Below are 17,046 nucleotides of genomic sequence, written 5' to 3'. Positions count from 1 at the left end.
GAGTAGGGTGACCCAGTCTTTCTTAGTCCGAGACTGCTTCTAGTCCAGCATGACTGGGGAAAAGGAGAGGAGCTGGTGAGATAAATAGTCTCGGATGGCTTCAGGTTCACCTGCCATTCTTATCCCCCATACCATCCTGTCCAGAGGTAATGGGGAAGGCAAAACAGCTCTGCCCACTAATAGACTACATCACCCACTTGCCCACACAACCTGTTTGTCACCCAGAACCCCAGGCACCACATGGCCTCTTTCTGCTGCTGCTTCTGTGGTTATTCCAGGGTTCCTTGTAGCAAAGAATGCTGCTAGGGCTTAACTATGCAGCACTGATTCTAAAGCCGTTTGATGATCAGCTGTTGAGATCTGCATGCCATAGCTGAGCGAGCAACACCAATAAGGAATTCTGAATCTAGCCAAGGTCTTCCAGCAAAAGCATTCCATTCCTATAAAAAGAAATTCTATCTTTAAAAAATTCCATTAAATAAAAAAGAATTGCAGTTCATTTTTGGTATCCCAAAGTTCTGTTCACCTAATGCAGAGTTCTTTTTCATAATGGTTGCTTGAGAGCCTGTGTGGAAAGGAGATGCCAGGCACTTGGCCATGGTAACATGTTTGCTACCAGTCTTTCCTCTCTGCATATTTGATCCAGGGTTCACTGATGGACTTCGGTTAGCTTGAGGATCTATAGCATGGTAGAAGAGCTGGAATGTTCACTTGGCCTTCTCATTCCCAGGAGCCCAGCTTGCACCTAGACACAGTTCTGAGTCTGACTAACCGCAGGCCAGATCCTCCAGTTTAAATTCACAGTTCCTCTTAAGCCTCATGCCTAAAGAAGAATTTTTAAAAGGAATAACAATATAAATTTGGTGATCCAAGGAAGTCAGCATGGATTTGGCTCCTGTCAGACCAACCTGGTTTCCTTTTTTGACCAAGTAACAGGTTTGCTGGATCGTGGAAATTCGGTTGATGTCGTTTACTTGATAAGGTTCCCCATGATGTTCTGATGGATAAATTGAAGGACTGCAATCTGGATTTTCAGATAGTTAGGTGGATAGGGAATTGGTTAGACAACCGCACTCAAAGAGTTGTTGTCAATGGTGTTTCATCAGACTGGAGAGAGGTGAGTAGCAGGGTACCTCAGGGCTCGGTGCTTGGTCCAGAACTTTTTAACATATTTATTAATGATCTAGATGAGGGAGTGCATCAAGTTTGCAGATGACACCAAATTGGGAGGACTATCAAATACTCCAGAAGATAGAGACAGAGTTCAACGAGATCTGAACACAATGGAAAATGGGCAAATGAGAACAAGATGCAATTTAATAAAGATAAGTGTAAAGTTCTGCATCTGGGTCAGAAAAATGAAAAGCATACCTACTGGATGGGGGACATGCTTCTAGGTAACACTGTGTGTGAACGAGACCTTGGGGTACTTCTGGATTGTAAACTAAACATGAGCAAGCAGTGTGATGCAGCGGTAAAAAGGGCAAATGACATTTGGGGCTGTATCAACAGGGGCATCACATCAAAATCACAAGATGTCATAGTCCCATTGTATAGGGCACTGGTCAGACCACACCTGGAGTACTGTGTGCAGTTCTGGAGGCCTCACTTCAAGAAGGACGTAGATAAAATTGAAAGGGTACAGAGGAGAGCGACGAGGATGATCTGGGGCCAAGGGACCAAGCCCTATGAAGACAAGTTGAGGGACTTGGGAATGTTCAGCCTGGAGAAAAGGAGGTTGAGCGGGGACATGATAGCCCTCTTTAAGTATTTGAAAGGTTGTCACTTGGAGGAGGGCAGGATGCTGTTTCTGTTGGCTGCAGAGGAGAGGACACGCAGTAATGGGTTTAAACTACATGTACAACGATATAGGCTAGATATCAGGAAAAAAATGTTCACAGTCAGAGTAGTTCAGCAGTGGAATAGGCTGCCTAAGGAGGTGGTGAGCTCCCCCTCACTGGCAGTCTTCAAGCAAAGGTTGGATACACACTTTTCTTGGATGCTTAAGGCTGATCCTGCGATGAGCAGGGGGTTGGAATAAATGGCCTGTTTTGCCCCTTCCAACTCTATTATTCTATAATTCTAAATGCAAGGGTGAGCATAGCTGGGGCTCAAAAGTTGATGGAAATTAATATATCTTTATGATACCCAATGTGGGTACATAATCTATTTGTGTATATAATTTCTGAAATTATACCTAGAATGAAACCAGTGGACAAGGATATAGAAGGGTAGGCTAGACGGGGCATTTCCCTCAGAGGAAATCTGGAAAGGAACAGACTTCTTTCTCAAAAAGAAGCAAATAGGTACATATTTGGGGTATGGTAGCCATGGTGTGTGCCATGGGCTCCGCTTCCTGGAGGGACATCTACATGCTGCCTCTTCGCTCCACCCTCTGCCTCCTTTGTCACTCTGTAGGTCTCACTGAAAAGAGCCACCTTCACCAGCCCCTGGCTGTCCAGCTACCTCCACACACAGGAGTCTCTGAGCACCACAAGTGTCTTCCCGTTCCACCCCTCCAATGTGCTGCTGGTCACCTACTTCACATTGGGTGAGTGGGGTGTGGCGAAGCTCTGCTCGGGAGAAGGCAAGGGCTGGGTAGAGGCTGTGGGCAGTGCTCTCCCTTGTACCACTGGCTCATCCAGCATTCACATTTCACAGGTTCAGCCTTGTGCAAGAATGTGCAATGCAACCATTGGTGGCAGGTAAGGAGGGGTGTGTGTCTGTGGGCCTCATGGGAAGAAAAGGCCCCACTGCATGACTTGAGCCCTCTAGTGGTAGGGCGCAAACAGGCCCACCAGAAACCAGCTAGGACAGTTGTTGTTTTCCTCCCTGCCACTTGCTCCTGCACTGCCAAAGCCAGCTGTACCTGCTGGCAAACCCCTGATGCCACTGATCCTTCCCCCCCCCCCCGGAAACTCCAAGATTTTACCCTGGAAACACTTCCCTTTCTTGGCTTTTAAAAACGGGCAATGAATGGTAAGAGAATCGTCAAAGTTCGTGAGGAATGGGTTGTGTCTATGTGACGGGACCATGATAACCCAAGCATTTCTGCCTCTTTAGTAGCCAAGTTCATTTCCTCCCTTCTGTGCCTTTGTAGGTGAGTGACTGCTGCTGCTTTAACCCCAGCCAAAGCCACCCCTGGCAATCTCCCACTTCCAGGATTTTGCCCGCAGCCCCATGACACCAATACCCACCTCTGCCAGCCCCATATCACCCAGCCCTGCCCCCATGTCACCAAACCCCACCCACCTGCCCTGGGTACCAAATAGGCTAGATACATCACTGGGGGCTAAAAGGCAAAAGTTTCTTCTTTCTGCCACTTCCTTGGGGAAGGGAGGGGACACTGACCTCTTCTTTCCACCCTATGAAGAGTCTTTGGCCACATATCTCTCTGGCAATAGAGGGGTCATCCACAGCCACATTTGCCTGTTGAGATTGTGCTTTCCAGAAAACTGATATTTGGCATTTTCTGACAATCTGCTTTTTAAAGTATTGCCGTCTGAAGGTACAGGATCACAGAAAACTTCAAAAATGTAGTCTCAGATGAGCCAACTGATAACCATCAATGGGTGGGAAACTTTTTTAAAAAAAGCAAGTAGGTATTTGTGAGCTACAAATAGAATGAGACATTATAAACCTTTCAAAAAGGAGATTTATAATGGAAACTTTGACAAACTGAACTATTCTAGCTGTCCTGCCAGGCACAATTATAACCCACAGGATCTTTCAAATCAGTTGACGCCTCCTGACTATATGTGTGTGTCTATACACACTAAAAATACATTTAAAAATTGAAAATATATACCATACAGGAAGAACAGTTGCTGCTTGGAAGCAACACTCCAAATGCTCTCTGTACCCTGTATTTGCCCTCACCAATGCAAATAACTGCATCTCGTTTTCTGGTGTATTATGTTAATGAGCAAATTGAAACCATCTCTCCCCAGACTTCTTCCACTACAGTGCAGAGAGACTCTGGAGCTTTGCACCCACTGTCCCCCCCCCCCCTCCCCACCACGCACACACATATTCACACTATTCCACTCACAACCCCCTTTGGGATTATTGAGTTTCTGAAAATAACATCCATCCAACAGCTGGGCAGACCAGCAATGTCTTGAATGTGCATGCCATGATCCCTGAGACACAGCTAAACCCCTCTCCTTCCATTGCCTGATCCCCACTCGCATCAAATATTGGGGTTGTAATTAAAATAGAAAGCAACCCAGAAGGGGGCTGATGAATATGGAATACGCATGATCCTGCAGGCTTTCTTAGGCCAGCTGCTTGCTATATGGAGGAGGAGACTGTGGCCTTTCAAGCCACTGCTTAGAGATTTCTCCACCTTGCACACAAATAGGATGACCTTGTGGCAGCAATTAGGTCCTTAGGGTGGTCAGTACTGGGGTGTGTTCCCCATTTGCCCAATAAGTGAGATGTTTCAGGGGTTACAAAATTTATTTGACAAGACAGAACAACAAGCTTATAGTCTCTGTAATATTTGCTTTATTTACAGTGAAGCAAGCAGAACCTATGGAAAGCTAAACTCAGACAGCAGATACCAAGGAAACAATTTGTAAAGTCCTAGGGGTTTCAACAGAATTCAGATTTTTTTTTAAATATGGCCTTTATCCCAATAATCCTCCATACAAAGTATGAAGCCTTTTCCCAGCTACTTAAGTTGGAAGAAGGTCCCTTCAGCTGGAAGAATTTTCCTACATCCCACACTGCAGTTTTTCACTCACAAAGCCACTTTTAGGGCAACTTAATAAGTAAGGTTGCCAACTCCATCTTGGGAAGTTCCTGGAGATTTGGGGAGAGGAGGGAACTCAGTGGCATATAGTCATACAGGCCCTCCAAAGCAGTCATTTTCTCCAGAGAACTGATTCCAAGAGTTTTCAAGGCCCCACCTGAAGATTGGCAACTTTACGGATAAGTTTTTCCTGGGCTTTCCTAGGTCAGTCGAGTAGCTGAGTTCTGGAGCCCATGTCTACCAGGTAGGGTTACTGGGCTTTGGCAGGCAACTGTTGAGACACTAGAGCTGCTAAGTCCCCAGGAGAGATGCAGGATGCCCTGCCCCCCAGGCCCCCTTGTTAAAAAGAGAAATAAAGCCTCTTCTATTTACAGGAAATTCTTACTATATAGTTGTTGGGGGAGAAACAGTGACTGTTCTATACCTAGTAGTGTTTTTGATATATGGGATTTGACATACAGCCCTTCCTTTTCTTTTGTGTCCTTTTTATATTATTTTGTTTTTTTAAATAAAAATATTATAAAAAATGAATTAGTCCCCATGTTGTTGGATTGAGTGACTCAGCATGCCTGGACATGGGGGTGGGGTGGGGAAGTGTGTCTCCCTCAGTAGGAATAGCTGTTATCGCCTTGAATGAGATCCCTCTCTTTGACTGGTGACACAGTAGCCATTGAATGTTGATTCCTCCGTCTCTATTCCTTGCCAGGACTTGAGTTTTCCTTGGGATGTTAACATATTGCTGTATGTTTAAAAACCACAGCCTGGAGAAGAGGAGGTTGAAAGGGGACAGGATTGTTCTCTAAGAATTTAAAAGGCTGTCATTTAGAGGTGAAATTCAAAGGAGACTGATGATGGCTAACAGTTTATTTCAACAAAATGTAGCAACCACACAATGTACAAACAGTCAAAATGGGGAGGGCAGAAAACGGCTCTTATTGGCAGCAGAAAGTAGTAGGTTTAAAGTATGTGTAGAATGGTATGGGCTAGATAAAAAGTTTCACAGTCAGAGTAGTTCAGCAGTGGAGCAGGCTGCCTAAGGAAGTGTGAGCTCCTCTGCACTGGAGGCCTTTAAGCAGCTTCTGGACAGACACTTATGCTTTGGGCTGATCCTGCATTGAGCAGGGGGATGGACTAGATGGCCTGTATGCCCTTCCAACTCTGTGATTCTGTGATTCTATCGGTGGCAGAAGTAGGCTGGGGAAGAAGTGCCCCCCCACACACACACAGGCAGTTCAGGAGCATCTGCTCAGCATTCAACAGCTGGCTCTTCAGTCTGCCCATGTAGATTTTCCTATGCACCCCCCTCCCCCACCACCCAGTTCACTGGGCCTTAGGACACACCAACTCAGGGCTTACCCGCTGCTGTCCTTTCTAAAGTTTATACCTCCAGTACCTGGCATTATGTTTTATGGCACACGTGGCCCAGCCCGGTGAAATCACATGTCAAATTTGCCTTTCCTAACAAATGAGTTCAAGACCTCTGCATAACCAGCTTTTCTTAACTTTGTTACCATTGAGAAACCCCTGAAACATTCTTCAGGCTTCGAGAAACCCCAGCTATGGCCCAATCATGCAGAATATAGTTAGGAAGCATAGCTGTGTACATGCGCACCCAGGGCCCTTCCCCTCCCCTCCAGGCCCATCATTGGCTGGGGGGGGGAGCAGGTAAACATGACCATATATGGCAATATCACCCAATCAATGTTGGACAATTTTTAAAATTAAATATTAACTCCCTCCCATTCGGGAAACCCTTCCAGGGCTGTCACAAAACTGCAGGGTTTCACGAAACCCTGGTTGAGAAAGCCCGGCATAGAATGTACACTGACTGAAATGGATTGTAGAGGACCATAACACTGCAAACTTGTTCCTGCCATAGGAGGCTAGAAAACAGCAATGTGAAAAAGCGTCTTCTCAGTTGTGGCACTGAAACTTTGGAAAATAAATTAATCATACTGTTGTTTTCTACCAGTAGGTGAAGGGTTGTTTTTTTGTTTGTTTCGCTGTTATTCAGCATTCCCACACTATACTAGTCCTCATCCTCTTGGTATTCTATATGATTATTTTTATATGCTTAGATTATGTTTTAATTGTTTTAAATATTTCTTTGTATTTGAAATGGCATTTAATGTATTAAATGTTTTAAAATACACACATACAGAAAATACTTTTTAGATTTTTACTTAATATTTGTCTCCTTGGCATCATTGAATTGATTGCAAAGTCAGCATAGAAATGTTTTAAATAAAATCCATGTGTTGACTGACCCAAAGATACTCTTCTCTTAGCAATCTCACTTGGAAAATCTTTTGGGTACTAGGAAGGAGTGTAATGGTCACTAAGGAATACATTCATAATTGCTTAATTACTATTATTCCATTGAATAAACTGAGAACTAATTAACTTATCATAAACCATAGAATACTCAGCAATTGCAAGGAAGTATAATCTTCAGCCCAATTAATTTAGGACTATGGAGACAGTTATACCAAATGACAGATCACAGGCATGTTGGTTTCAATCACATTAGGAAAGCTTTCAATCAAACCTTGAGCCTCCAAGGAGCAAGGCATATTTCACGGAGGAAGCAGGGGCTCTGGAAACCAGTTCCTTCAATGAAAGATTAAGAATGGCCCCAAATTTTTATTAATGATTGTTTCAATGTAGTAGGGAATGCTAATTCCCCAGGGTCAACATCCTACAGTCTCTTTGCTAAAACTATCTTGAAACCATAAATTCAGATCAATCCAATTACAACTAAGTTTGAAAATTAAACTAACATTAAACTTATCCAGTTTGCAATAAGAGCCAAGGTTCCATGTTTCTTTTGCTCTAACCCTGATGCTAGTGAAACCGTGGTGGCAGACAAAAGTGCCATCAAGTCACAGCCAATTTATCAACCCCCCATGGGGTGTTCAAGGCAAGAAATGCTCAGAGGTGCCTTGCCATTGCCTGTCTATACATAATGACTCTGGGCTTCTTTGGTGATCTCCCATCCAAATACCAGCTTCTGCATTCTGCTGGGACTGGACTAACCTGGGTCATCCAGGTTAGGGCAGTAAAACCATATGCTATCTAAAATAAAATTTAAAAAAAATCTTCTTCCTAAAAGCATTCCGAGTCCCTCTGGCTGCCTATCATTTTGGCCCATCTAGCTGCTTAGAGATGTGTTCTGGATGAAATAGGACTCCTGGTGAGTGCTCTTTTTACCCAGGTTTGGACAATGGAAGAGCCACGGACAGGACAACCAACAAACTGTGATGGAGATGGCTTGGAGGTCACTTGGCATGCTAGTCCTGGAGTGATCCACTCCATCAAAGAAGGACCTGAAGGGGACCAGCTGTATCGTCAACAATCCCTCTGGCTGATAACAGACAAAACCAAGGGCATCAACAAGTGTCTCACCCAAGGAACAGGTGGACCAGCTTCTCCCAGTATCTTTGGCCTCCACTTAGCTCATTCTTTCTTTGAGTCACCACAAATACAAAAGTCTAATTTATCTGAGTAAATAGACATAGAATGTCGGCTGCAGCAAAACAACAACAACACCCCTACCCCTGCCTAGAAATCTAACTGGATATGTGGTCTCAGTACTGCTGTTTCCACACACTCTATCACCCTTTCCACATATATACTCTGCTTCTGTCATTTGACTCCTGATATTAAAAAAACGGATGTATTTACAACAGTTATTATACAGGCCTTTGTCTGCTTATAAACCTTTTAAAATACAAAATTATATGCACCCTTCCTGATAGACATCTTGGGTTTACAAAATTTGAGAAACAGTAGATAAAAACGATTTTCACCTGTTTATCCTTATTTCCAGTTGTAGATTTGGAAGGCAGTTGCCCCACATGCACACACCTGCTCTCACTTGTAATAGAGTTTTGGAGAGCTAAATCTTTATCTGATTCCCCATTGGCAAGAGATTATTTTCCCTATGTTTCCCCATGAGTCCTTTCGAGTTGGGACTCATTTGAGATATCACATCTCACATCTTTACCCAGAAGAAATTTATAAATGTAGATCATAAAATATTCAACTTGGGCAGTGGGAAATATTGCTTAAAAAATGAAAATCCTGTTTCCCCTTGATTTTTGTTTGCATCAGAATGGACTTTATGATGCAGTCCATTGCTCCCTAGTGGACAAAAAAGGTATAAATACTTTAGAAAGCCTCACACATCAAATTCTAACGAAAGGTGTGTCAGATTTTTGGGGGGTGGACTACAAACCGTATTATATTTCTATGTGGGTTTATATATTATTTTGTAAAATTCCAATAACTAAAATGTTTGAAAGAAGTCTGGCTTGCAAAAAAGAGTACGAATGAATTGGGTTAGCTAGTTTCTGAAACTTGCTTTTTGCTTTCAGAGATCCGTTACTGCTTTAAAATGCTACTAGGATAATATGCAAATCACAAAGAACCTCAAATACACAAAACTATAAAAATTGAAAAAGTATACATATGATTTTAAAAACAATATGCAAACCCTACAAAACTATTCTCAGATCCAATATACTCAATAAGTAATCAAAGGATCATGTAAAAGTCACTACATTGTTGCATAATGTCTCCTCACTATCAATCATAAATCACAAAGTGTATACATAACTCCCAAGAGTACAGTGTTGCAAAATGTCTCCTCACAGTCAATCACAAAGTGTATACATAACTCCCAACAGGATCCAGGAGCTCAGAATGAGCAGAAACAGGACGTTTCTTGTCTTTACTGGTAGCAGGTAAAGAATTCCCTATGTATAAGTCTTAGTCGAAGTGCATGCTTGCAGCACAGACAGACCGTAAAGCTTTGGTTGTTCTTCTCAATTAATACAATCAACTTTATATTTAAATAAAGGCCTAATTCAGTTGTTTGCTCCTTTATACATTCCCCTGCAGAAGCGGATGCGAAACAGGCTGAGCTCCTGGGTCCTGCTGGGAGTTATGTATACAATTTGTGATTTATTACTGAAAGCTGCCAGAAAGCTTCATCCCATAACCAGGTTGAAAAACAGATTTAAAATGGACAAGAGTAGAAGAGTTGCATGAAGTTGCTCCATTGCTATTTGCTCTATAAGCTTGCCCCAAACAAGCGAGTAACTCTGTATTTAGTTTGCAGGTCATCCTTTAAAAAGGGATTTTGAAGGTTTTAGTCCTTTCCTGACAAGTTTTAACTAAGCAAGAGGCAAGTTTATAACATCAAGGACCCTATAGTAAAGGTAAAGGTATCCCCTGTGCAAGCACCGGGTCATGTCTGACCCTTGGGGTGATGCCCTGTAGCGTTTTCATGGCAGACTCAATACGGGGTGGTTTGCCAGTGCCTTCCCCAGTCATTACCGTTTACCCCCCCAGCAAGCTGGGTACTCATTTTACCGACCTCGGAAGGATGGAAGGCTGAGTCAACCTTGAGCCGGCTGCTGGGATTGAACTCCCAGCCTCATGGGCAGACAGCTTCAGACAGCATTTCTGCTGCCTTACCACCCTGCGCCACAAGAGGCTCAACCCTATAGTACAGCTAGGTAACTTTAGACTCGGGACCTCGTTTTAGAGAGAGTACTACAAATTGAAAGCTTCACTCGAGCCTATAAGCAGGGATCCTTGATTTCCACCCGAAAGTATAGCCCTGACAACACTACTACAGTTCAATCTGGGTGGCTTATTTTAAACAACCCATTCTGAAACCTTTACAGCAGGAACTTAAAATGAATCCGAGAGATTTCAGTAGCAAAGAGCCCTAAGAAACTACAGATATGCTGTATTTAGATGAGACAGATTCAAAAGGGTAGCTGTGTAGCACAATAAAATCAGAGTCCAGTAGCACCTTTAGGACCAACAAAGATTTATTCAGGGCACGTTTTCGAGTGCAAGCAGTTACACTTCTTGTGGACTTGCAGCACTCAGAGATTGACTCAGAGACTGGGTGTACATCTCTGATACCGTGATTGACAGATCACGAATCCTGCATTGAAAAAGCTCAGCTTGGTTCAAACTATAAAAAACGGATCATTTCAGATCCTCCTATTTAACTCAACTTCCCGCCCATAGTCTCAAAGAAGCTGATACTGCCCTGAGCTTCCAAACAATGCCATCAGCTTTACTGACTGGATGCTTCCAGAAAACTCCAAAAGGCTGTCACTGTATCTGTGGAGCCTCAGTTGTGGAAGACTGCCCCCCCCCCCGCGCGCACACACACACTCTCCATTTTATACTGTCCATTATACACTGAAGAGCCTCTTGTGGTGCAGGGTGGTAAGGCAGCAGAAATGTTGTCTGAAAGCTCTGCCCATGAGATTGGGAGTTCAATCCCAGCAGCCAGCTCAAGGTCAACTCAGCCTTCCATCCTTTATACACTGAATCCTGGAAAAAATGCCTTGCTAATTTACTAAATGGTTTAAATGGTCAATCTGATAAGGAAAAACTGACTTTCTTGTTATCAAATACTAATTCTTTTGTTAGCAACAGAATGTTATTGTTTGCCCTTGCAGAAATGAAAATAAGGGCTAAAGAGGTGCTAAATAGAAGAAATATCTAGAATCCATAGCTTGCCATATACAATCTGAATATATACATTTAATGGGTTAATAGATATATTCTAAATTGTATTGTTTATTTTGTATTATGCTTTCAAATGTTGTAATAATTTTAATTCATTTTGTAATGGCTTATGGCTACATGCAAATAAACTGACTTTGACTTGCAGTTTTACTATGCCATTCTGACAAGAGACGGGAAAATAAACTCATTTTGCCCTGGACTAAGCTTATCAACATCCCTTCATGAGGGAAACATCACTGGGACAAAGTTCAGATGTCTATTTCTTTAATAAAATTTATAGAATGTTTATTCATATTTCTCCCCCCCCCCCTTTCCTCCTGGTCAGCCTTCCTATCCCGTTTAGGTTTCTTGCAGACCCCCATGTCCATGCGCACCCTGTACCAGACCCAAACAATAAAAGCCTACACATGAAAGTGACTATCTGCATGTTTCAAAGATTGAGCCTGCTTCCACAAAACTGCGATCCAAAACAACATGGCTGCTCTCTTTGAGAAAAGCAGGCCATTATATATAAAAATAATATCTAAATAGAGCTGCGAAGACATTCAAACCGTTAGCACTAAAAACCAAACTACTCCCTCTCAGCTGACCCCCTTCCCGGACGCTTCCTAAACACGCCCTCCTTTCCCGCTCCCTGCACGTGACTAGTTCGAGAAGCACGTACCGCCCCCTGCAGGCGCCCCGACTGCCCCGCTACCCTCTGGGAGTTGTAGTCCTTGCCCGGCTTCTTGCGCCACACTGCAGAAGTCTCCGCGAACCACATCCCCCATGGTTCGTCTCTGCCGGAGAGCTTCCCTACCAGCCGGTTCTCCTCTGCGCCAAGGCAGCCCCAAGCCGGAGGAGACGTGCAGGTTGCAACTTGAGTCTAATGTGGGGGCAGCGATTCAAGCAGACGTGCTTGCCTTTCGCCCGGCGCCTTCGGCCCTCTGCCTTCTAGCTGTCGTCATCCCTCCCCCTCCTCGCCCAGCATTTGGCCGCCGGAGCTGCCCCGAACGGTCCCTTGCCTAGCATGAGTCGGTGGGCCCGCATAGGGGTCTTGGGCACGCTCGCTTGCTACATGCATGGCCGGCGGGGAGCCCTGGCCGAATCGAGAAGCAAGCTCCAGCAACGCGGTGGGCAAGACCAGCCGGAGCTGAGGCTCGTGCTGGTGCTCTTCCGGCACGGAGCGCGCACGCCTCTCCGCCTCATCCCCGGCATCGAGCAGGTGAGCCCGGGCCGCGGCCGGCGTGCAACCCCCCCCCCCCCCATGCGCCTTGCAGAGTGGGGCGGACGCAAGAGGGGGAGCGGCAGCTGCATCGCCCATCGCGGCGCGGGGACTCCCCTCACTTGAACCTCAAAACCACCCCAGAAAGGGGGGGAGGATGCCTCACTCAGGTCCGTGGCCCCCCGGAATCTCTCCTGCCTAGCCTGTGTTGGTCTGAAGCAGCAGAACGAATGTAGAGTCCAGTGGCAACCCTTCTTTATTCAAGGTCTGAGCTTTCCTGTGCACGAAAAGTGCGCGCCCACACTTCCTCAGACACAAGGGGAGGTGAAAATGAGAGCCAAGTTCTCTAGGCAGTCAAGGCCAGGGGTCAACTAGGGACTTCTTGTCCTAAGACTAAGAACCGCAGTCCTTGAAAGAGGGAGAGGGGGAGGCTGCAGTTTTTCAGGTGGGTTTGAAAAGCAGGGCAGAAGGCAGAAGGGGATGTCCACGAATTTTGGAAACAGCACAACTTTATACCACCTGCCTGCAGTCTCATGTGCAGTTCCTGTTAGGCCTGGAAACCTAAGCTGCTGTAGAAACACAAATTGATGGTGGTGGATAAAGGGTAACTGTATCCAGCAAAGTCACATGTACAGCACCAGGAAGGAACAGCCAGGGGAATGCAGTGGAAATGCACAAGTACTGCATGTCAGTCTAGGAAAAGGAAGGCCTGGATTCAAATTGGCACTTGGCCATGAAGCTTACTGGATGACCTTTGACTAGCACTGTCAGAGTATTCTCTTTGAGTATTTGAAAGGTTGCCACTTGGAGGAGGGCAGGGAGCAGTCCCTGTTGGCAGTAGGGTCCATGGACTCCCAGCAGTCTGTGGGAGCTCTGGAGGGGGTGTACAGCCTTTTCCCTCCTGCCTTAATGGACTCCGCGGTAAGTTGGGAACCAGCCCCTTCCATTGCTCTCCCTTCTGACCATGAGTTCTCTACCGGTTTATGCTCCCAGAAGGGGGTAGAATCTACATGTCTACTCCCAGTTTCAAGCTTCAGGCTAGACTGAGAGTTTCTGGTCCTCTTTGAATCAGAGCAGCCTTTCTCAACTTTTTTTTTTTTACCATTGAGAAGCTCCTGAAACATTCTTCAGACTTTGAGGAACCCCAGAATTGGTGTGATCATGCAGAATGTGGTTGGGAAGCATAGCTTTGTACACGCCTCTCCCCTTCTCAGCCCCTCCAGGGCCATCATTGGCCATGGGGGGGGGGGAAGATTGACATGACCCTATACTGTCGTATCACCTGATAAATGTGAAATATTGAAAAAAAATTAACTCCCACCCATTCAGGAAACTCTTCAAGGGCCGTTAAGAAACCCCGGGAAAATAATCCAATAGCACCTTTAAGACCAACAAATATTTATTCAAAGTGTGAATTTATTCAGCTCATGCTTTGAATAAGTCTTTGTTGGTCTTAAAGGTGCTGTTGGATTCATATTCTGTTGTGCTGCTTCAGACCAACACGGCTACCCACTTGAAGAAACCCCACGGTTTCACAAAAAACCTGGTTGAGAAAGCCTGGATCAGACCAAGGCTTTCCATAGACGCTGCCATTCATAACTATTGCTAAGAAAGTTTTGCTTTTTCTGCTCACCCAATTCCTAAGTCTTACTAAAAATTAATAATTAAAGTTGTATTTGGGGAAAACAGGTGGGAATAGACTTTAGGTTTCTAAGCACATACTGCACCTGAATAGCCATGAGCTATTAACACCAGATGCACTCACAAGTATAAACACAGAGCGGAAAGGATTAATGACATTCCAAAGATGCAGAATGCTGAAGTGTATCTTTCATGTTCAAGCATTCTCTGCAGTGTTTCCAAGGCAAGAGTTCTCACATGGACTTCTAATAGTTGAATGTAGAGGAGTACAACATTTAAATCAGTTGACAAGACCCATCTCTGTAGTTGTTGGTGTTCTTTTTGCATCTCTAGAGTAATTAAGAGAGCAATCCTACGCAGGTCTACCCAGTGTCCTATTGCAGTCTGTTAAAATGTCACTGGAGGTGATTAGGTTATGACAGCAGATCAGTGGGGGATTCTTTGGCAGGGAGACCAGCATTCTTTGATGTTAAATTCCTGGCTTCAGCCATAGGCCGGGTGGAACAGCTCTGTTCTTGCAGGCCCTCTGGAACTGCTGAAGGTCCCGGAGGGCCCTGATGAGCCCAGGACGAGAGTCCCAAGAGGTCCAGGCCAGTCTTACCTTTTGGGGGACCAGGGATCCTGAACAAATTGTTTTAATCTAAATGCTCTTTGTGGGGGGGATTATTATTATTAAACCTAACTCTGTATAAGAATGGGCTGCCAGTTTTTTAAAGAACCATTTGAAGTTTGTATGCTCTTTACAATCACTGCCACACTTTTTTCTTTTCAACAGGTAGAATGGGATCCTGCACTCCTGGAGATCCCAGCTGAGACAGAGTTTGACTATGCAGTAACTAATCTAGCTGGGGGTCCAAGGCCTTATTCTCCTTTTGAAGACCAATACAAAAAAACTGTGCTGAAGGTGAGAAACCACTTTGGGTGCATACATTTTGTTTCACTGGTGTGCTACAACCCAACTTAAGACAACTTCTCTACCTCCAGGGTGGTGTGATTGCTGGGCAGCTGACCAGAGTGGGCATGCAGCAGATGTTTGCCTTGGGGGAACGGTTGAGGAAGCATTATATTGAAGACTGTGCTTTCCTCTCTCCATCATTTAAGCCTTCAGAAGTCTTGTGAGTCTCTTCTTGTGGCTGTTTACTGACTGCTTTTGCACTTCCCTTCCTATTAAGAACCTCAGTGGACTTTTTGTAAGTTCTTAACTGGTCTCTCATACAACAATACTGCAGTGAGTTCTTTGCCATACCCTTCCAGCTTGCACAGATATAGGCATCATGTGTGTTTCTAAGAGAATCTTATATCAATAGCAGATACCCGGAACTGGTGGTCATCCATAGTTTCCTCAAGTCCCGTAGGAACCCCCTCCCATCAATTTGTCTAGGAACAGTGTTTCTTCCACTTCATAGGCTACCTTCTGTCTTTCAGTGTCCGTTCTACTAATATTTTTCGGAATCTGGAATCCACACGCTGTTTGCTAGCTGGGCTCTTCCAACAGCAGAAAGAAGGTTAGAAATGAAGGAGAGCTTCTCTTCTCAGTCCTGCCTTTGTTTCTCCTGTCCTTGTGGCATCACTGTTTTTTGAATTTCTCTCTCTCCCCGCCCTCCATTAGTTCCTACAAGGGTGAGGAACCGAAATTTTATGAGAATGCCAAGAATGCCTAGGACAATGGTTATAATTCACATTTTAAAAGCTGTGACTTTCAATATTTGTTGATTAGGCATGTTTTCTATATTGCTTACTCACACTGAAAGAGTGTTCTCTCCTTGACTTGTTCCTGCTGGAGCTGCAGGTTTGGTGTGATTAAGAACAGGATTACCAGTTTCAGAAATAAGCGATGAGAAATGTGAGGAAAGTCAAGCTAAATTGCAGAGGTTATTAAATAACCCATCAAGCGCTTGTGTGTTCTTGTACTGAAAGGGAGCCCATCTAGAACAGAAGCTGCTGAGAAGTTGGCCCAAGTTTTGAGTCTGGAGAAGCAAAACAGTGTCTGTTATTTTTCTAGTGGTATAAATGAGGATTTGTAAATGGGAATTAATTATGAAGAGTGAAACTCACACAGGTTTAGGTGGTTATTATATATGTACAATGTAAAAAGGTCTCTATATTACCATGGGGTATGTGAAAGCACAAGTTAATGATGGCATATTTTGCTTAACGCTACCGTGGGCTTTGTCTCTTGTAGGGTCTTGAGAGCATACAAAATACAGAGGAAGTTCCCTAGTTAATTTAACTCAAGTCAGGGTAGATGGAATGGTTGGCTTGTGATACACCCAAAAAAACAAGAAACCCCACTGAGTTCCTGGCTTGCAACTACCATTACATTAGTATGAAGTTCAATATGTCAAAATTACTCTCACTGTTTGAAACTTCCATTCCCTGTTGCACTGAGACAAGTGTTGTATTATGCAGGGCCTATTACCATCGTCACAGATGAAGCCAAGTCTGAAGTCCTTTATCCCAATCCACAGAACTGCCAGCGCTTGAAACAGATAAACAGGTAAACTGCCATAAAGATGCCGGGTGCATTAGTGCTGCCATGTTGTTTTAACTGTGTTGTACAAATATCTTTTTAATTCCACCTCTTCCTCCAGGAACTAGAGCAGCATGTGTTGTTTTTCCTCTCCTCCTCACAATAACCCAATGAGGTCTGCTAGGCTGTGTGGCTGTGAGGCCAGGACCAACCAGCATGTCTGCAAGCCACATTAGTCTGTCGTGGAATAAACAGGCAGTTGCACCAAAGGTTTATTGTAACATGACCTGTCAAAAGCAACAGCTATTATCCCTTGCTTATCAGAGGCAATACTTATGCATTTTAGAAACATATATCCCCCTACATATCTACCTGATCCATGCACAGTTTTGATGGTGGTGCTCCTGTACTCAGGCT

The 17,046-nt window shown here is 44.4% G+C and overlaps 1 protein-coding gene across 5 annotated transcripts in view; it reads left to right on the top strand.

Annotated features, from left to right (window-relative positions):
- Positions 1-17,046, top strand: part of ACP6 (acid phosphatase 6, lysophosphatidic) — a 43,035-nt gene that overhangs the window by 18,849 nt on the left and 7,140 nt on the right. Inside the window, exons 1-5 of one of the 5 annotated variants that reach the window (XM_077342316.1) lie at positions 12,016-12,518; positions 14,935-15,063; positions 15,144-15,274; positions 15,585-15,664; positions 16,569-16,656. In XM_077342316.1, coding sequence (XP_077198431.1) covers positions 12,324-12,518; positions 14,935-15,063; positions 15,144-15,274; positions 15,585-15,664; positions 16,569-16,656 — 623 coding nt within the window. In that variant the 5' untranslated portion in view covers positions 12,016-12,323. Of the gene's footprint in view, positions 1-12,015; positions 12,519-13,347; positions 13,440-14,701; positions 14,744-14,934; positions 15,064-15,143; positions 15,275-15,584; positions 15,665-16,568; positions 16,657-17,046 lie in introns of those variants that run through there. The other 4 variants (XM_077342317.1, XM_077342318.1, XM_077342320.1 and 1 more) reach the window with 4 other exon arrangements.

The sequence above is a fragment of the Paroedura picta genome, chromosome 6, assembly GCF_049243985.1.
Source record: "Paroedura picta isolate Pp20150507F chromosome 6, Ppicta_v3.0, whole genome shotgun sequence".
Lineage (NCBI taxonomy): Eukaryota > Metazoa > Chordata > Lepidosauria > Squamata > Gekkonidae > Paroedura > Paroedura picta.
This window is presented reverse-complemented; position numbering and strand designations above follow the sequence as displayed.